This window comes from Carassius carassius, chromosome 4, assembly GCF_963082965.1.
Source record: "Carassius carassius chromosome 4, fCarCar2.1, whole genome shotgun sequence".
NCBI lineage: Eukaryota > Metazoa > Chordata > Actinopteri > Cypriniformes > Cyprinidae > Carassius > Carassius carassius.
In genome coordinates, this window is record NC_081758.1 from 31,324,392 (window position 1) to 31,345,434 (window position 21,043).

At 36.8% G+C, this 21,043-nt stretch overlaps 1 protein-coding gene across 5 annotated transcripts in view; it reads right to left on the reverse strand.

The window, feature by feature from the left end:
• Window positions 1–295: 295 nt before the first annotated feature.
• Window positions 296–21,043, reverse strand: part of LOC132139774 (transient receptor potential cation channel subfamily M member 3-like) — a 125,059-nt gene continuing 104,311 nt past the window's right edge. For 2 of the 5 annotated variants that reach the window (XM_059548381.1, XM_059548383.1), the window contains exons 10-25: window positions 20,888–20,988; window positions 20,495–20,629; window positions 19,777–19,827; window positions 18,228–18,368; window positions 16,350–16,379; window positions 15,544–15,836; window positions 14,955–15,183; window positions 14,348–14,515; window positions 10,861–11,001; window positions 9,649–9,777; window positions 8,929–9,180; window positions 8,655–8,829; window positions 4,786–4,936; window positions 4,337–4,530; window positions 3,523–3,655; window positions 296–2,545 (exon numbers count right to left, since the gene is read on the reverse strand). In XM_059548381.1, the coding sequence (XP_059404364.1) occupies window positions 1,042–2,545; window positions 3,523–3,655; window positions 4,337–4,530; window positions 4,786–4,936; window positions 8,655–8,829; window positions 8,929–9,180; window positions 9,649–9,777; window positions 10,861–11,001; window positions 14,348–14,515; window positions 14,955–15,183; window positions 15,544–15,836; window positions 16,350–16,379; window positions 18,228–18,368; window positions 19,777–19,827; window positions 20,495–20,629; window positions 20,888–20,988 (3,827 nt within the window). In that variant the 3' untranslated portion in view covers window positions 296–1,041. Of the gene's footprint in view, window positions 2,546–3,522; window positions 3,656–4,336; window positions 4,531–4,785; window positions 4,937–6,112; window positions 6,221–8,654; window positions 8,830–8,928; window positions 9,181–9,648; window positions 9,778–10,860; window positions 11,002–14,311; window positions 14,516–14,954; window positions 15,184–15,543; window positions 15,837–16,349; window positions 16,380–18,227; window positions 18,369–19,776; window positions 19,828–20,494; window positions 20,630–20,887; window positions 20,989–21,043 lie in introns of all 5 variants that reach the window. The other 3 variants (XM_059548380.1, XM_059548382.1, XM_059548386.1) reach the window with 2 other exon arrangements.

Sequence of the window (21,043 nt, forward strand, 5' to 3'; positions counted from 1 at the left end):
CTTATAGATAAGAAGAAATGCTCTGGTTACCCTGGTACACAAATTATTTTACTTAATACTTTTCATTTCTGGAGCTCATCTGTCAAAGAGAAATAAGTCACATTTTTGGTATTTGTATTTACATGTTTTCAAACAGCCGTTCACAAAAAAATAAAAAATTACTATGGTGTTTATCAAACAACACAAAATAGAAGAGTACAGAGCCATTAGAGCCAGTTCCAGATCCTTGATCTGCTATTTTATATATATATATATATATATATATATATATATATATATATATATATATATATATATATATTTGTAAATAGGCAGAGGAAGGATCTGCAAAATGGTCTGTAGGTGTGCGCCACTAAAGCAGAGGTCACACTTTCTTCATACACTGCAACAGTCATGATATGAAGGCACACTCTGCAGTGTCCTTTAAATTCAACACACAACAATTAATAATAAATCTACAATGTAAAACATACAATCTACTCCACTTTCCTGTAGCACTGCAGTTTTAATACAGCTAAGAGGCCATGCTGTTACGTATCAATCTTCTATTGGTCACACACTTTCATGGTTTCAGAGTTCACCAAACTTGAACTTTGGAATTCAGCGAAATGCAAAGAGTGACCAACCCTTAAGATGTAGTTAATGTAACAGCTGCGGCTGTGGGCATGTGACCAAAAAGCTTATTGGTTTTTAACATTAACAGCCATTCATTCAAATTATTATTTTTATTATACCGAACATTCATCATAGTGTTAACAGGCCCTTAAATTTCAAAGTTTTCCCCTCATTTGGGTACTAATGTTGGCCTATTGGCAGTGGTCATCTTCTGAATCTATGAATACTAAAGAAAATCTGACTTTGCATTCAGTGTTATAACAGGAAATTAACAGGAAGTTGATACCCATGATAAAACATTCCAGTGTACAGCTAATTCATCACTCAGACAGTACTAATCAATGGACTGGCCCTTGAATTTTAAACGAGGTAGAGCCATCCTACAGGAACTAGATCTACAATGGCATCACTACTTGTCTGCCATCATCACGTGTAATTGTGTCTGTTATCAAAACTTTGGAACGCTGAGGGTTTGGCCAGTTTCCTCATGGACAGTGAGTCTGTCTTACCCTCCAGCCTTGCCCCAACTCTGGCCTTCTGGAAAGGATTCCTGGAGCTTCCACGACTCTTGTCCATTTTCTCACTAATGGAGAAGCTCTTTCGGGAGTAGATGTTGGAGTGCGACTCCTCCGAAGAGGAGCAGCTGTTTGCACGCTCTAGTCTAGAAATTGGAGAGCAAAATGGGCCCAGTGGGAGGCCCAGGCCCAGGTCTGTGCCTAATCCCCCACTGCTGCTTTGACCCCCCTTACCTGTGTGCGCTGACCCCTCTGCAGGTTCCTCTGGATCAGATTCTGCGTGACTGAGCTCAGCATCTCTTTCAGGGTGTGAAACGCCCAGGTCCTGGGGTTTATCGAATGTGAAAGAGCCTCCAGGTGAGTCAGACCTCTCTGGGACAGGGTAAGGGGTAGAGACACAACGGATGTCAATGCAATCAGTTATGCTGGTATATTCGGCTGCCTTCACCTGCACGCCCATGCCGCCATAGTAACCACGTGACGTGAACATCAGGCTGTGTGACTTAACCAATGGTGGCTCGTCGAGAAACAGAGGCCCTGCTGTGGATAGGAAGCGGCTGCTCTTGGACCGCTCAAGAGCACCAGCTGATGGCGGCGGCGAGGGGTCCAGGTCCCAGGAGGGCAAGGTATCTGGCAGCAGGTGGGCAGAGCAGAGTGATAGGTCAGCGGCAGCACTGTCCTCAAACAGGACCGTGCCATCCGACTGTCTTTCACTGCCCCCTGCCCTGCCACTGCAGTCCCGCCCCCCTGAGAGCACCACATCCATGATCTCAGAATGGAGAGATGAGTCTCGAGCAAGAGATGGAACTGCCCGGACCGGCTCCATGAAGCTCTCAGTGGGCGGGACGTCCTCTGAAGCAGAAACATAGATGTCTATACAGGAAGAAGGGCGTAGCTGTTGGTCCACAGATAAAGTATTCAAAGGTGTGGGCTTGGACTCTTTGGGACCTGCTCCTGAGGACACAGACTGTGAGCTGTTGGCCCGATGGAGGCTGAACAATCTGTCTTTAAAGAAGCCTTCTCCTCGATCTGCACCGCTCCTATCCTTGCAGGAGTGGCTTACATAGAAGGAGTGACTGCGGACACGTGGGGCCAGAGTGGTTGGAGATGTAGGGGAAATAGACTCTTCGCCACCCTGCTCCAGAGACTCCTGTAGCCTGTAGGTATTGCCTTCTTGGCTGTTGAAACTGCTCTGGCGCAGGATATAATTTGTATCTGTGCAGTCAGATGATGTCCTGGACCGGGCTTTGTTGACTTCGCCTCGATCCATACCAGCAACCCGCTCCAGTGCCACAGTGATGCGGCCGATCATCTCCTCCATCTGGGCGAGCCGGATATCCACAGTCTGCAGGGATGCTTTCATGAAATGTTCCCTCTCATTCACTTCCTCAAGACGCATTGCCATGTTCTCCACCCTGAATGATCAGAGATTAGACAATTCCATTAATATTTGTAAGGCCATTTCCAAAAATCTACATCTAGTAATGTTGTGTTGGTTGCACTTCATATTACATTTTTGTTCAAATAAATGTAGTCCTGGTCAGCATGAGATGCTCAAAAACAAAAATCTAACCAATCCCAAATCCCTTTCGAACAGTAGTGTACATAATTAAGTGCTAATTAATTAAAGTAATATGTGTTTTTAAAAAGATTATATATTACTTTTTGTATTGTTTACATTTAAATGAAAAAAGACTTTCAAACTGGGGTACTGGGACCCTCCGGGGCCACAAGAGGTTGCTAGAGGGTTTGCAGAACATATGAGAAAATTAGAAAATAAACGAGTTTACAAAATGAATTATTAGTGTTCTCAAAGTTGACGTTACATTTAAATATTTATTAGATATATTTAATGCAATATCTTTTTAACATGCTGTTCTGGATATATATATATTTTTGTGAAAAGAGCTTGAAAAGAGCTCACATTAAGCCTTATCAGTCCTCAAATTTAAGACCTCTTAAAATCATAATTAAGACTTGTACCATTTAAGCCTTTTTATAGTCTTAAATTTGATACTTTATAAGACTTGTAAGGACCCATGGAAACCCTGAACATTTTTTCACTTCAGGTTGATATATTTAAAACTACTCTGATGATGGTTAGAAAAATAAAATGCAATGTCAAAATTATTTTAATTGTCTGTGGCTTCAGTGACCATGTAAAAGCTTTTTCAACTTTTTCAACGTCAATTCTTAATATTTTTCTCACAAAGTATAAATGGGTCTGTATACATGAAAATATATACTGCTTATATATTTTAAGAATGTAATCTCTTGCAAGGGGGATGATCACATTTGGGGGTTCGTGCCATAAAACACTTGAAGACCTCTGGTTTTAAATAGAGAGAAAAAAAGTGTTAATGTTCTGTTGTGTTGTCTGAAATGTTTTAACCTTTCAGATGTCACACGTATCCTTTCATCATTGGAGGAATTGAAGCGGTCATCTTTCTCTCTGAAATACTCCTCCATGCACTGCTCTTCAAAGTCATGTACCTTCTTCAGTTCATCTTCAGTAATGAAGAGCTCTATAGGGGGAGAGTTTATTGTCACCGTCACTTTTTTGTATCATAACAGTGAAGTCAAAGTGTTTTCAGTTTAATTTATCTTTCATTTTAAAATGTTTAAACCATGTCTTTGTTGTGTAACTGTGATGAGTGGGGCGGGGCTGAGAGCCATGGGAACGGAGCGAGGCCGGTGGAGTGATTGGAAATGAGCGACACCTGCTCGACCCACCGGTCTCGAGTCCCACGGAGGAGATTGGAAGGATACAAAAGAGGAGCGATGACAGTGAAGGACAAGAGAGGACCAGGCCTGGGCTTTATTTTGTGTTTTTTTTTTTTTTTTATTTGTGCGCGACAGTCGTCCGCGAGGGGCTGTCGCACTGTTTTGTCTTTATTTTGTCATTAAAGTTTTATTTGAATGTCCGCCGGTTCCCGCCTCCTTCTTCCCGATGATTGTGAAGTTTATATTATTACAGTAACATATACTTTTGCATGGCAGTATTAGACACAAAAGTTAATGTTTTCAAACAGAAAAATCTCACTATTACAAAATAATCATGTTTGGCAAAAGATAGTATCAAAGAGAATCTTTCAAGTCGACATGAGTTGGTTTCACTCTCATTAGCGGTATGATCTGAGAAAACAAAATGACTCCTGCTGTCATTTAAGGCTTTCAGAATATTGCAACAGCATTTTATCACTCACTCAGCCCATAGTCCCGCTCATCCTCATCATGTTTCCTCCAACGACAGCAGAGGTGTTTGAGGACCATAGTTATGTGACTGAAAATGATGAGAGGAGGAGGAAGGACAGGCCGTTCATGGAAGGTCATGATCAGCTGGTACCTCTGGAACTTCCACACCTGGTTGGAGATGGACTTCACTTCAAAGAATGTGTTACTGTGAGAATAAAAGACAATATTAGCAGCATACAAAATTGTTTTACTCATCTCAGCCTCAAAAGGTGTTCTCATGGACCACCCACAATCCGTTCGCTGCTGCATAGTAAACAAATCTGAAAAGCACTGAAAAAAACTGCAAATTACAATCAGATTGCCTGACTTAATTATGCCAATAATCAAAGAAATAAGCTATATTTTGTAGTCTGTCCATTGCTTAAAAAACACATATGATATAAATATTCATTTAACTTACTTAAAGACAGCAATTAGCAAATTAACCAGAAGGATGTTGGCCACCAGCAAGTAGCAGGCCATGATGGCGGGGACAATCCAAGCTCCTGTTTTGCAAGGTGGGAGAGGCACAATGACTCCTTCCTCTGTGGTGATGTTCTGACCACATGGAGCTGTTAAAATATTTATTATATATTATTGTTAAAACATACAACTGAGTGCTGCCCAAATATAAATGAACCGATTAGAACAAACAAATGGCAAAAAAGGTCACTTTAGAATCACTCACTCCCTCTCTGACATGCTCAAAAACACCAAAATCAAAGAACCAGTCAGAAGTGGGTTGTGGATAAAAATTGAATGGAAAGACTATGCACCAAGTTGTGGAATTCAAATATATTAAAAATATATTCCAAATGTAAAATTGCATAACCAATATATTTAAACATATGCAATGTTTAAAATATATTGATATTAAATGTACAGCATTCTTTTTGATGGTTGCTTGTAGCGTAGGTTAGAATGTATTGACAATACATCATTCGTTTTTTCCAAATGGGATGGTTCAGTTGCTGTAGCTTTCAAAGAGAGGAAAGTCAGTCAGGTTCATATTAATTTACATATTTCTGAGTACATTTACTGGTTTCAATATTTAAAATCACACCCAGAAGCCCAAAGTGAGAGAACTGAAGTAACATTGGTTATCTTAAATTTGGAATTATTAAAAAAAATTTCTTTTTAAATTCCAAATTCATTCTGCCAAAAACTCTGACAACTGAACCACGTGAAAAAACTTTCATATTGATGAGAGGAGGCAAATGCATCTTGTTGTTAAAGGATGTATATCTGACATATGAGATGGTCTTTCCAGAAAAACTGAATATTTGGAGCTTATTTGAGGAAACGCAGATGGGCATGGATGCTCATGCTCTAGTCAATATGCATAACATGTAATATCAAGCTAGTGGACTTTCCAGCAGTTCAGTTTAAATTGTGCAAAAAGAAGGAAATTACACCAGAGCGATGGGATGTCTGTCAGTGCTAACTGGCTGTGGGAGGTTCATGATGGTGGCTTTAGCATTAACTAAGTTTCCAGTTTCCATGATAGGGTTTTTTTTTTTTTTTTTTTTTTTTTTTTACTGCACTGGGACCTTAAAAATTTAGTTGGCATAGCACCTTAAACATTTGCCCCACCACGGAAACCTGGCCATTAGCCTTGCAGTGCCGTGCAGGGGTGTCGTACACTCAGTGACCACCAGTGGGGTGGAGATGAGGAGATGATATGGCTGTGAAAGTATAATGGCCCTAGTGACAGATAAATCTAGCAGAATTTATAAACTGGAAATTGCCTATATGGGATGGACCACTGTAACGCCCAGGTCCATGAGTGCGAATGTAATTTTCGACCAGCCAGAGTTTGTCATTCACTTTGTGATGTAGCTTCCTACTATTCACATCTGAAACAAAGAACGAAATCGTTATTTCAGCTCTCTTATCTTTGGGCCATCCATCTCTCAGCACACACACATACAATCAGTTGACAGTATGCAGGCAACAAGCAAACACACTACTTAATGAGAAAACACTAAGACAAGCTTGTACAAACTCTACAGCACACACTTCATACACAAGTTTTCATTACTGATTAACTGCTTTAGTAGGAGTGTACTGATTTATTTCAGGCATAAGATGTAATATCATAAATCTGACAAGAGACAATAACAACATTACTGCTGCAAAACCTGATTGGTTATACGGTAAGATGGGGGTAAGATACAAGTCAAACATCTTTATTGTTCATCATAACCTATAATTGGGTAGAATCATTCAGTCTGATGATAATTGCCACTATGAAATAGGCTCACCTTGGTATGTGGGTCAAAGACGTTAAGCTGTCCACATCAAAAGAAAATTACAAAAGTGATTTTATGTCCATAGAAAGCACATTAAATGTAAGCAAAGTGTCTACTTTTAAGGGTTTAAATAAGTTTTTGGAGGATAGAATGTCAAAATTTGGTTGAAATAATTTTACATTGTCATGTAGTTTATATTTATGTAAAAATTCAAACAACATGCTTATTCTGACATGGACATGTTAAAATATATAAAAGAATTAGCGAGCATATTAAATTTTATTGTGTTTTAACTGAGTAAAAAAATTCTTACTGACCAATGGACAAAACCTAGGATAGTGGCACATTTAAAATAAATTTTATTTGGGGTGAAAGTAATAAATGTTTTAATGTCATAAATTGATTTTTGTTGTAAATTTGCCTGACAAGACTGTTACACTGAATTACATTTTTGTGGGTCTCTGTAAATCAGGGGAAAATGTATGATATATATATATACACAGTATAAACCTTTCTGTTTAATTTAATTGCAATTATGCTTGTGTTTTTCAGAGCAAAAAAAAAATTATATATATATATATATATATATATATATAAATTTTTTTTTTTGCTCTGAAAAACACAAGCATAATTGCAATTAAATTAAACAGAAAGGTTTTGAAATTGGGGGGGGGGGGCAATAACAATTTAAAGCAGTATTACACTTATCGTTTTTATGCTTAAACCCTTTTTTGTCTTTGACCCATGTATCTTTTTGACTGTAATTTGATTCTTTTTTATTTAGTCTGAGTGAACTAAATGGTTACAATGCATGGTTCAAATCATAATCAAATATTTGTAACTATACAGTATATACTGTTTTTCAAAAGTTTGAGGTAAGATTTATTCTAAACAAATTTTACATTTGAATAATTAAATTACTTTTTTAATATAATAAATGTATAGTTACTGTAAGAACACATACAATTAAAAAATAAAATAAAAATAATAATAATAATTAATATAAATGCTACTTGTATTAATCAAAAAAAAAAAAAAAAAAATCCATAGCACCATATCAATATATTTGAATGATTTCTGAAGAATCACATGACACTGAAGACTGGAGTAATGATGCTGAAAATTCAGCTTTACCATCACAGGAATAAAGTACATTTTAAAATAAAATATATAAATACTGATATATATATATTATATATTATTTGTAATTGCAAAAATATTTCACAATATTACAGTTTTACTGTATTTCTGACCAAATAAAGCGTAATAAGCATAAAAGACTTATTTCAAAAAACATCAAAAGATCTTAACAACCTCAAACTTTTGACCAACAGTACCAAAAATGACATCAGAAGTACATTACACATCCCAGGGAGATCTTACTCCAATGCTACTTTTTGTGATTTTCAATTTTGTGCTCAAATACAATGGTTCTGTGGTCCACAGGAAACTTCCACGTGGGCTGTAAGATTGCAATTTTATATTATTAGCTTTAATATCAGAATACTTTAACAATTAAAATGCCAAAACATGATATCATATTAAAGACAGTTAACATACATAACATAACATACATGTAACACAATTTTCATAATATCCAGTCAAAATACACCGCTAACTATATATATATATATATATATATATATATATATATATATATGATGCTATGATGCTTCTCCATCTGCAGTCTTACAATGAACCCCAAAAAACATTCTGAAACAGCAGCATTGATCCATATCGTCCTGTAATGACAATATAAGTGCAGCCATTTACAGAATATGAGACCATTTAAGAGCACACACACAAGCACAAATATGCATCACAAAATTCGATCCAGACTGTTTTAGCTTTTAAATGTGAAGCTTTCATCACATCTGCGGGAATGTTAATGCTTTCAGAGAAAAACACATTTGTTCACACAAGCTGACCAATAATGAGACATTATGCACCGAGGAGCTGTGCTTGAGTGTTAAACTGAGTATACCCAAAATACCCATGCCTGTACCCAAGGTAAATGTTAGTATCAAGCCAGCCTTACGGTCGATTTGGTCAGCAAACACCTCTCCATAGATCATCCAATACGGCATGAAGAAGATGTTGCGTGCCAGCATCCAGGACGGGTCCTCATTGGGATTGAGGATAGCCTGCCGTGCCACTCCGAAACTCATCAGAACCACCAACATGATGATCACAAAATACATCATGTCAATCATCTATGAAAAAAGAAAGATCAAGAGCATTAGAATTCATGTCATACATAAGACATTTTTATTTCAAAGTAAAATGATTAAACCTCTATCAGTCTCTCTCACCATCTTGCCGATCATCATGACATATGGACCCAGGTATTTGTTCACTCCAAAGATGTCAAGCAGTCGTATGTACCAATAGATGATATTGACACAGTAAATGACCCTCCCGTAGCTCATCAGGGGCGGGTCTTGCAGGCGAAGCACCATCCCGATGGAGAAGATGAGGATAGCCATGAGGTCAGTGATGTTCCAGTACTCCTGTAACCACACTTTCACCTTCTGCAGGAGCTTCCCTGGCTCTGACATGAGGATCTGAGAGATAGGAGAAGTGAAACAGTAAAGCAAACCGAGCCTTGATGTTAGACAAATGCCCTTTTCAAAACAACTTCAACAAAAAACAGTAATGATGTGAAATATTTTACAATTTATAATCACTGTTTTCTATTTTAATATATCTTAAAATGCAACTGACAAAGGTGATTTTTTTAGGATGGATATGTTGGGCAAGTTAAGTTTTCAAAACAACCATAAACCAGGGATAAACACTCCAAGAAGTAAAAGCGTTTGCATTTACTCATTTCCACAAGAGGGCAGTAATACACTGTTTAGTTGAAGGAGTTCGCATTTAACAGTTAGAGTTTATAACTGAACTGCAGCTGTGTAATTATATGCAAATGTAATTATTAGACATTGCTTATGAATAATAAACGATCTTTTCCCACAGTTCAGCGAATAAAGGGAACCATCTTGTTTGCTAACTGAGTTCTAATGAAGTCTCACCTCTCTCATCTTCTCGATGCCATTGGTGAAAATGTAAGCAATAACAATCCACTCCTGAGGAGAGGGCCACAGGTCCATCTTCACCAGAACAATATAGTTGAAGAGCATCAAGTATCCAACATAGGCCAACTGTGGGAAGACACAACATCGTGATTAAGTGGGAAAAAAACACACTCTTTGTTCTGTTTCAGCTCAAATTGTGAGAAGTGAAACAATGAAAGTCTATTAAAGTCAGAGAATGCATGATCATGATTATTCTAGTTTTACTTGCGCTAAGTATACTTCACACCAAGCATTTTAGAATTTAAGAACTCTTAATTTGATTTCTGTTTAATTTTTCAAATACACTACTGCAGTAAATCTTACCACAAAACATTTGAATAGTATTGTATCTTACTTTATTTTTCAATTCATCTTAGAGTTTTCACTCTATCATAGTTTCTAGTTTCAGTGTTTTTCATTTTTCGTTCAGTTTTAAAGTTTTAGGGCTACCAAAGCTAATGCGGTAACTGGTACTATTTATAAATGTTTAGCAGCATTACATTTCTTAACACAGTCTAGTGATATTTCCATCTGGTAAGGTCAATTTTATTTCATTTTAGTTTCAGAACTAAGAAATTATTTTTTTAGTTTCAGCATTTCCAGTTAGAGTTTTTTAAAGATTTTTATTATTTTTATTATTATTAGTAGTATTTTATTTTTTACTTTTGCAACATTTTATTTTATTAATAAATTCATTTTTTTTGTGAAAACCGTAGAAAGATTGACACTCTCACAAACAGAGAACATAAATACTGTTCAGTGTAAATAGTGACAGTGTGATGGGAAAAAGAGAAAGCACAAGCAACGAAAGAAAAAAAAAAGAGTAAGTAAATAATGAAGATACAGAACACGGAACAGATTATTTCATCTTTAAGAGCCAGGAGATTTGTCAAATTCATTGCTTATATTTAAAACATAGATGAGGCCAAATCTCAGCTGTTTTGATCTCTTCTTGGCTGCATTTGCACATTTCTCCCCCTGGACTTGATATGGTATCTATCAATATGAATTTCTCTACTTTATTTGAAAGTGAAAGATATCAGACGACATTTCTCGAAAGAATTCACACACAAGGTATTTTTATGTTCATATACAGATTCGATATGCTAAACACAGGAAGAATACTGTATGTCTTTTTGTACTTAATAAGAGCACTGCCTGGGCTTTTACCGTGTGAAACCAGAACTTGACGATAGGGGCGTTGTAAAACTCATAAATTTTGCGACCAACTGGAATCAGTCGATGGCGGTTCTGAACCTCTTCCACCCTTTTCTTACGCGACGCTTCTGAACTGACATTTCCCAGCATAGCCTGGGAAAAGTACAGAGGATAGAAAGAGGAGAAAGACAGAAAGCATTGCTTTTACACACAACTTACATAGTGTGACTTCTCACCCAAAATTGCATGCAGCTCTTTTAAACACTGCAAAGCAATAATGAGTGTCGAAGAAGGTGAGATATTCCAACGCTATCTCACGACCAATTTGTACGTATTTTACGAGGTGGCTTATTCGTACGAATTTGTACGACCTCACTCGTACGATTTTATACGATTTGTCTAAACCCCAGTGACGGTTAGGTTTAGGGGTGGGGTCAGGTGTAGGTCATTCGTACAAATTCATACGAATTGTGCAACTCGTAAAATACGTACGATTTGGCAAAAATACGAGTGTGGTCGTACTAATTTGTACGAATAAGCCACCTCGTGAAAAATGTACGAATTGCCGTGAGATCGGGTTGGATATTCACTATGAACTGGGCATTGATGATTCCTCTGGGAATGATTGTGTGGAAAAAGAGAAAGAGAGAGAGTGTGTTCAAGAGAGAGAGGAAGAAAGAAAAAAGGAATGAAAATGCCCAGTGTCATGGGTTATTGGGACATCCTTAATCCAAGAGTGGGGAGTTTATCCCGTAAATGGAAAAATATGGTGCACTCTTGGACATCATGGCAGAATTGTATTGCAACAACTTTTCTGCTGTCGAAGCTGTTTGGTTGAGCTTTGCTGCAGTACAGTCTTACAAACTACACAATCTAAAAGTAATGGAAACAGTTTATTTCACAACTTATGATATGCACAGGAAAATCCAATTTTGGCACAGACATTTTAATGTTGTATAAGAAAAAAAGAGAAATTACAGTGTATTTTCTGGAAGAGCATTTAGATAAATTGCAATACAATTGTCATCTTGTGTTGTAACCTCACATATCTACAATAAATTCATAGTGAAGTGAGGGGCATAGCTTCAGTTTTTGGAACCGTGTTGTACAAGATCAGGTCAACCCAGTCACGTTCTGGGAAATGTAGTCCTTCTCAGTTGTTTTGACCAAGTAACTCTTGGACTACATTTCTAAACTAGTGGCTTGGGCAGACCTGTTTCTTTTGAGCAGTAGTTCTCAGACTGTAGAGGATTTCAAGTGGTCCACAAGTTGCTTGGATGATTTAAAAAAACAGAAATAAATAAAAAACTATGTAATTGACAAAAAAAAAAAAAAAACCAATTAATTGACTGATTAATAAACTCAAACAATTAATTACTGGAAATATGGTTTAAATTTACCTGTGATATTGTTTTTTGTTGTCGTCTTTAATAATGTTAAATGTAGATATTGTACACTACTGTTCAGAAGTTTTTTGAGGTTGTCAAAATATGTTCATCAAATAGTTCATCTTGTTCATCAAAGCTGCATTTATTTGATTTAAAATACAGTAAAAACAGTAATATTGGGAAATGTCAAAGTAACTGTCTTCTACTTTAATTTATTGTGAAAAAAGCTGATTTTCTGCAGTCATTACTCCAGTCTTCAGTGTCACATGATCCTTCAGAAATCATTTTAATATACTGATCTGCTGCTCAAGAAACATTTCTTATTACTATAAATGTTGAAAACAGTGGTGCCTTTTAATATTTCTTTTGTCCACAGATTTTTTCGATAATCAGAAAGCATCAAAATAGCAGCATTTATTTAAAATCTTTTATGACATTATAAATGTCTTTGCTGTCACTTTTGATCTATTCAGTATTCCTTGCTGAATAAAAGTAAAAATAAAAGTCACTGACCTCAAACTTTTCAACAGCAGCGTGCACTACCATTCAAAGTTATCAAAACATCAAACGATACTGATATTTAAAATATCATAAATGACTATTTCCAATTGAACATTTAACTCTCTGTTTGTCATATGCAGCACTGACAGCTTATGCATTCTATTCGTCAGTTTATGAGATATTTATAAGATTGCACCATTATAGCACCAGTCTATACTCTGATGTTTTCCTCATCTTGATCATCTAGGCCATCCACGTCTCGCTCTGTGTTGTTTAGACAGTGTACAGAACAGCCTTCATTTTTAAAAAAAAAAACTGAGATGTTTTTGTGTTTAGCTATTTTTAAAATCAAAATTTGCCTCTAAAGTGTACAGTGACAGTGGCAAGAAATCCAAGTGTACTCAGTAGTTCAGCAACTAAAAAAGACACTGTTCTGCCATTTAAACACTTCATTAAGCAGCACAATAATTTTAGACAGAACTAATAATAAGAAAAGTTTTCCCATTACCAAATTAATACATTAGAAGCATCTCTTAAAGAATACTTAGGAGTAATTGCTACTGAAAACAATTAAAATTGATATTTTATTTAAAAGAGAAACCATTTCAAACAATAGCAACATTTTACAATATAATGGTTTTTTGATTGTACCTTGATACAATAAATGCTACAATGGTGAACAAAGTCTTAGAGTTTCCAAGCTTCTGAATGGTAGTATAATTGTTGAGTTCAACTTCTTTGTTAGCAAACACGGCTCATTTGTGCTGATTAGCTAAACACAGCAGTATGGTTATTTCAACAAAATAACAAAATTATGGATCTGTAAAAATGGAAAAAATGTGAAGATATGGGTAAAAAATTAAGGCTACACTAATCAAAACTTTAAGAAATTACTTTGAAGTAGTTGCTGTTTCCACCCACCCCCATATTTGGGGCTGTTTAAGTGGTCCGCCAACTGAAACAGTTCAAGAGCCACTGCTTTAGATCAACACTTAATAGCTCACAATGGAAGACTAAACAACAATTTTCGTGCAGTTTTGTGTGAAAGTAAGAAGGCACTTCTGGTTCAACTTAAAAATGAAGGTTGTGAAGGAGATGTCAGATCAAGGCTGCTAACATAACGCAAAACAAGCCTTCAACATGCACAATGGTGTGGTATATGCAAGAATGATAATAACACAGGCAGCATTCAGTCACAGTACCGTACTTCAGACGAGACCTTCGCTAAAAGAAAAGAAACAGAGAGGAGACAAGGACAGAGGCAGACGGAGACACGCTACAACTCCACAACCACGCGTCTTTCCTTTGACAACGAGGAACAAAAAAAAAGGGCGAAGTGGGAGAAGGGTGTAGGGTGGGGAGGTCAGAAAAACGGCAGGGTTGGTACAGATCTCTAAGAAGAGGAACCACGGACTCGAGGAACAAAAACTAAATAAAAAACGGAAGCATATTTGAGAGGCCAAATTGAGGGCAGGACCTTCACAGAGCATGTGCCTAAGTGTGAGTATGTGTGGACGTGGTACGTGTGTGCTTGTCTACAAGCTACGAAACGAGGCTAAGGTGGATGCTCTCACCACGGAGTTGTACTGCGTCTCACAGTAAGATCTTACTGTGAACTCCATGTCATCCTCCTCTTTCTCCTTAGCTTGTTTCTCAGGTTCATCCACATCCTTCTCCTGCAGGTAGGTGTCCTGATCCTGTGGCATGTACGACATCTCGTCCTTATTTTTTAACTCAAGACTCAATATGGAGGGGGGCAGAAGCAGGCCTAAGATAACCTGGCAGACAAAGCAAACAAACAGATTTTAGAAGAAAAATCCACTTACTTTTCATTATTTAGAAATCGGTAGACCAGCTCCTACAGTCACAGAATGCTTGCGATGATGAAATACCTGTGAGATATGAAACACCAATATCCCCACTGAGGTCTGAACCAAAGGCAGAAATAAACCATGCAGAAAGGGAGAGAAACTCAAGGAGAAGCCCTGCACAGCTTTTATTAGGGACTGATATATACTGTATACTGTATGTCTAACAATGTGTCAAAGTTAAAGCTTTGACTGTTCATGTTTAAACATTTGGAGTGGCTGTATTTATTTTTAATTTGTCAGTTTAATTTGATAATTAGACTAGAGATTCAGAAACCTATTGCTGAAACAGCAGTTGCTGGCCTAATGTTGATGAGGACATGGTAAATACAAATCTCCCAAATCTGACCTTTAGGCCAGAGTTCTTGCGCATACGCAGACGTCCCATCCACATGTCAGTGAGAAGCATCTGGCTACACGTGTGGGCGATGAAGTCCCTGTGCTTGGCAGCCACTGCCAGCTGCAGACAGGTGGCATTACTCCAGTTCTTCAGCTCGTAGGTTAACAGCTTCATGGCCATCTGTTCATCCTGCTTATACGACTGATCGAGCAGCTCAACAGCCAGCTGACCAAACTCCCTGATGGATAAAAAAAAAGAAAACAGAAAAATCTGTGCCACAGACACAATTATATGCACACAAAAACACACAAGACCATCGCTACACAAAAAACAACAGCTTGTTTTAGGTATGCAAAAATACCATCACTAAGAGGAAAGTGTGTACATTAGTCTTTTACAAATTTTGGATGAGTCTTTGTGGTCAGTCACTGTGTCTTTGATGGGATGCCAGTTTGGCACATAACAGATGGTCTCCCCAAACTTCCTCACCCAACAGTTGTTTACTCAACAGCAATGGGAACATGGAGATGAAATCCTCATTCAAATGCTCATTCTTGAGGTACTGTAACTAGGTCATTACACATCTTTACATTCATACCTTGAGTTTTGATTGAGCTCTTGTGAAATGTCATCTACCATGTCGTTCTCAGATGCTTCGTGGGCCATTGCCTTACAGAGCTTACAGGCCACCAGCGCTTTAGCCATAGCCTCCTCGCCATGCTGCCAGAAGAACAGAGCCATCTTCTGCCGTTTCATCAGCACTGCCCAAACCATCAGCTCATGGAACGGGAAAGGGAAGTGATTGATTTCTGGGTCATCCAGGTCAATGTCTACTTCCTCTTCTCGCTTCTTTGTGGTCTTCTGACGTCCGCGCCTAATGGGCATGTCATCCTATATGGTAGAGATAAAAAATAAAAAAAATTCTTTATAAAATATTTTATAAAAGTTCTTTATAAAATAATAAAATTCGATTAATTGTTACAACAACATTATTATTATTATTATTATTGATTTACTATAAATATAATTATTGCATTCATCTATCTGACAATCTACCTATCTAGTTATTAAATATGATATATATTTATTATTAAATAAATACATATCAATATTAAAATAGCAAAATAGGACAATAAATTACTTATAATTTATATCCTGAATTTGGTAATAAATAGTAAGAGGAACAGTAAATACAAAGTAAGATAATTGCAGGTGATTATAGTATTTGAATTGTTTTCATAAAAACCTCTGAACAAGCCTATACAAGGAGCATTTTCATTGGGAACCTTCATTACTTGAATCCAAACCTCCATATCAAAGCAAAGCTTAAAGAATTTCAATGAAACGCAGTGGGGATTTTATTGGAAAGCAGTGGGATACACAAAATTAAGAAATAAATCTCACCTCCATTCCAAGCAGCTTCAGGGCTTTTGGCTACAACACACACACACACAAATAAAAACACATACAGGACAAAAATAAAAAGACATGTTAGATTTGATTTATGCATTTTCCAAATCGTTTCACCATCCTTCCAGTACACATGTAAAAACGTGGCATGTTTAATGAGTAGTTAGGATTCTTTATGCTATGCAATGATAAATTTAGAGCATCTCTCTGGTGGCACCACAGATGTCTGATCTATTTCAAGCCTATATAGTGGCATATGTAGAATGATGCATGTGCATATGTGCATGTTAGATAAAATGCACTTACAATATTGAACAGCTGATACACACTGAACATACTGAACACACTACACTTTATATTTATATACACATACACTTAATTTATCTAACACACATACTTAGTATACACTTAAATTTTGCACATAATATACATGTACATACATAACTGCATTTTTGTAATATACCTGCCTACAATTGTCAATTTGTATATTGTTATTCCTTATCTACTTATTTGTATTTTTATATTCTTTTATTATGTGTTTTATGTTCTGTCGCTGTCATTCTGTTGTACTGCGGAGCTTCTGTCACGAAAACAAATTCCTCGTATGTGTAAACATACCTGGCAATAAAGCTCATTCTGATTCTGATTCTGATGAATAGATTCATAAATACACACTCTAAGACACATATCATGTATTAGCAATCTACTATTACAGACAAAACACTCCCATGACATTGGCATGATGGAGCAGCAATGTTTAATGTCCTGACATCCCCTGAAATCTGTGTCAGAGGGTCGAGAAGATGTGTGACTTTGATGCCTGAAAATATGTGAGAAAAATAGATATCATCCAGGTGTCAGTGGCTTGAGAATTTATCTTGAGTCCTGTTTACTCTGCACAGCTGAAGAGCCGCTATATGGAAATTTGCTCTGCACTGAGTATCTAGTTTGTGTTAGTTCCATATGCCAGCTCTCTGCGGCAGCTCTGATGGGAAATATTTTTTCCCAGGTGGGTCATGCCGATAAAAAACAAAACAAAAAAATGAATAAAACCTGCGCAAAACACATTACAAACTTCCTTTAGAAAAATGTTTTCCATTTAGGGAATAATCTAGTGTTTGAAAAGCAAGTATACATTTTTTTTATTGTGTTATTTAGAAGTGAATATATTTCTATGGGTCATCACTCAGCTACAAAGCTGTTTTAATGGCACATTAACATAATAATACAGATTTTCATGATATTGATAATATTTTGAGAATCTTTTAATAGGCCTTTTATGAGAATACAATAATAAAATAAAAGAATAAAGCAACATTAGAAGTCAAAAGTTCAAAATTATGATCATGTTATGCTCTTACCATTCCAAAAGCATTCATAAAATGTTACGACTATATTCTATATTACATTACCATTCGAGTCATTCTATGCTGATTTGGTGCTTAAGAAATATTTCTTATTATTATCACATTTGCTTACTATTTTTTATGCTTTACATTTTTTGAGGAAAGAAAGTTCATAAGAATAGCATTTATTTGAAATAGAATATTTTTGGTTTGTAAGTATTGTTACTTTAATGCATCTTTGCTGAGAATTTTTTTTTTTTACTAAATAAACTTATTGACGCCAATCTTCTGAAACTGATTTTCAATCTTTCAGCCAAGGCAGTCTCTCTCAGTCATTCCTGTAGAGCAGGGGTCCTCAACTCTGGACCTTGAGATCCACTTTAAACACACCGCAGGAAAGTGGATCTCAAGGTCCCCTGCTATAGAGCATTGTGCTAACAAGGCGTCTTTTTTTACAAATTCATTCTTGAAATCTTAGTACGATGCCCTTTTAAAGCTACATGCCATTTTTTTTAAAATAACATACTCTTTTGGGTCCAAAAAGGTTGTGATATAGGGTCCGAAATCTCTTCCTGGTGTAATTGCAGCGATAGGCTCCACCCATGAGGTATTCAATTACCAATCCGATGTCAATCAGGCTGATGCGGTAGTCAGGGGGCAGGTTACCCTGAAGACAAAAAGGTTACTCATGGTAACACTAAACCTGTGCCAACAGTTATGGCTATGAAATTACAAACAAACCGTAAGGTCACCAACCAACCACAAGCTCGACTACATACACACCCATACACTCTCACTCCACAAACACACTGACATATTGCTGGAGGGAATCAAGATAATTGAAGAAGATTGTCTGATTCACCTTGAGGTAGATCCAACTGAACCCTGGATATTCTTGCTTGGAAAGAACACACAAGGTCAGTGAGACAGAATCATATTAAAGGGACAAACATCCCACTGAGACCAAGCAAGTCTAGAATCAGGGTTTGGTGCTATATTGAACTGACTGTGAAAACAATGAACCTCTCTACAAAAACAAAAACAATAGAGAGTAAGTGTGTTGCAGAGAGAAAGTGAGCGAAAACGAGAGAATGGATCCAATAATGGGCAGGACAAAGAAAGAGCAGGGGGAAGTGATAAGGAGTGATGCCTCAGTTGCTAATTGATTGATTTGACTCACCTTTACATTTATGACGATGTTAGTGAGCTTTTCTAATTAGAGACTTCTTATCAGGGTGTTTAAATTTTAATTGTAAGACTTAACAACATGAAGCAAACATGAAGTCCTAAGATTCCTCCTTTCATTTGATCTACGGGCCAAATCCCTTTTAGCAAAATTACATCCCACATCCTGCCTTCAGACTATGATAACTAGGCTCTACTCTGGTTCTGTAATTACCAACGCAGAGCCACCATAGATCCTCTAATCTGGGCTAATTACTTCTACCTCAGCAAATGCCACAAAATGCTTCAACTAGCTGATGATCCGAATCACAGGTGATGCTGCATTTCATTTGTGCAAGAGTTGATGTGACGATAATACAGAGAAGGTTTGTGCCTTCGAATTGCAAAAAGTCATTTTTTTGGACAAAGAGAAGACTAGACTCATGGTGTATCTGCATTAAGTCTTTTAAAAGGAGAATTAGCAGTTTATGCACAAAGGTCACTACAAGAAGACTGCGAAAATCACCAGAGTGCAAAAAGAAGGCAATCATGTGCCCCATTATGTCTTGAAAATGCACTTAGGAATAAGAAAAACGAACCATATATACACAAGTGACTTGAGAAGCAACAAACCCATTGTTCTGACTGTTTAATAGTCAGAAAATCACTGAAACAAGAAGGAGAGGACACAGACAGAAAAAAAGCAACTAATTGGCCAAATCTCTTTGTCAGGCTAAGAAGCAGGAAAGACACCTTTGCTAAATACTGAATGCAACAGAAATCTTAGACTAATCTACCACTTACATTCACACTCTGAAATCCACTCACACTCATGCATACACGTGCATACAGAAACACACACACACACACACACACACACACACACAGCTGCATGCACAGTGAATTCTTACCTTTTTTACATCTCTGACAAGGTGGTACAAGGTGTTGGATGGACCATGCCTCTATTTAAGACAAACAGAAACAAATATAACCTTTCACTATCAATTACATCAAACTACAAATAACAATTTAAAGACAAATAAGAACATGTGAGGTTGTTCCTTCATAGGGATTGTTCGCCCAAAAACATGAGGGTGAGCTAATAATGCCACAATGTTCTGGGCAAACTATACTTTTATGAAGCTAAATGTACCTGATATCACCTTTAAATATTACTATCCAACCAATTTTAAGTTGCATGACATATTTTTTAAATGTAGCACATGTAGCATATTTGGATTGAATGCCAACATTTTTTTTTCAGTGAATAAACCTATATTTTAATTTAAGATCATTATACATATTTACAAACACACACACACACACACACACACACACACACACACACACACACAAACTCCTTTTCAAAGGTCTGTCAAGATTTTTTTTGATAAAAAATACAGTAAAACTGTAACTGTCAAATAATATCACAATTTTAACTAACTCTTTTTCTATTTCAGTATATTTTAAAATGTTAGTAATTTCAGTCATTTTTTTATTATTTGATGAATAAAACGTTTTTTTTACTTTTGAATGGTATTGTACAGTATGTATGGGGAAACAGATGTACAGTACATTGGGACCCAAAAGGATTCAAAATCTCATTTAAATCTGACATAGCTATATTACCGTATTATAGAGCTCTTCAAGTCTGGACAGTGTCAGGAAGCGGTGCATGCTCACTCCATTCTCAATCAACAGCTTCACAAAGTCCACTCTGTCAAACACCAGTGCGTCCAGCATAGACTGCTCTAGAGAGCCCACCTAACCACACATGAACACAACTTAGAGCTCCAGAACACACATTACCAGCGCACAATAAAACAAGCATACAGCTGCAAGGCAATTAATCGATGTCATGAATTTTAATCTGGTTAAAATGCAGCCTGCCATCATTAGCATCTACTGTGTTTAATTAGAGTCAGAGTTGCACAGAAGTGCTCCTCATCCCCTCTGCAATCAATAAAGTATCTCTGTATCTATATCTAAATTACAGAGTTGGCATGAGTGGATATTGCCTACAGGCCACTGCTGTCCATAAATGAAGATCTGGCTTCGAGCGATGTCAACTCTGTTCCAGGCCAAAGCAAGGCTCAGCTGATCTGGAGCTGATGCATTGGCCCCTAGACAGACAAGCAAAAGGGCACATAATTAAGGTTAGTTCACTTGCTTTAAAAA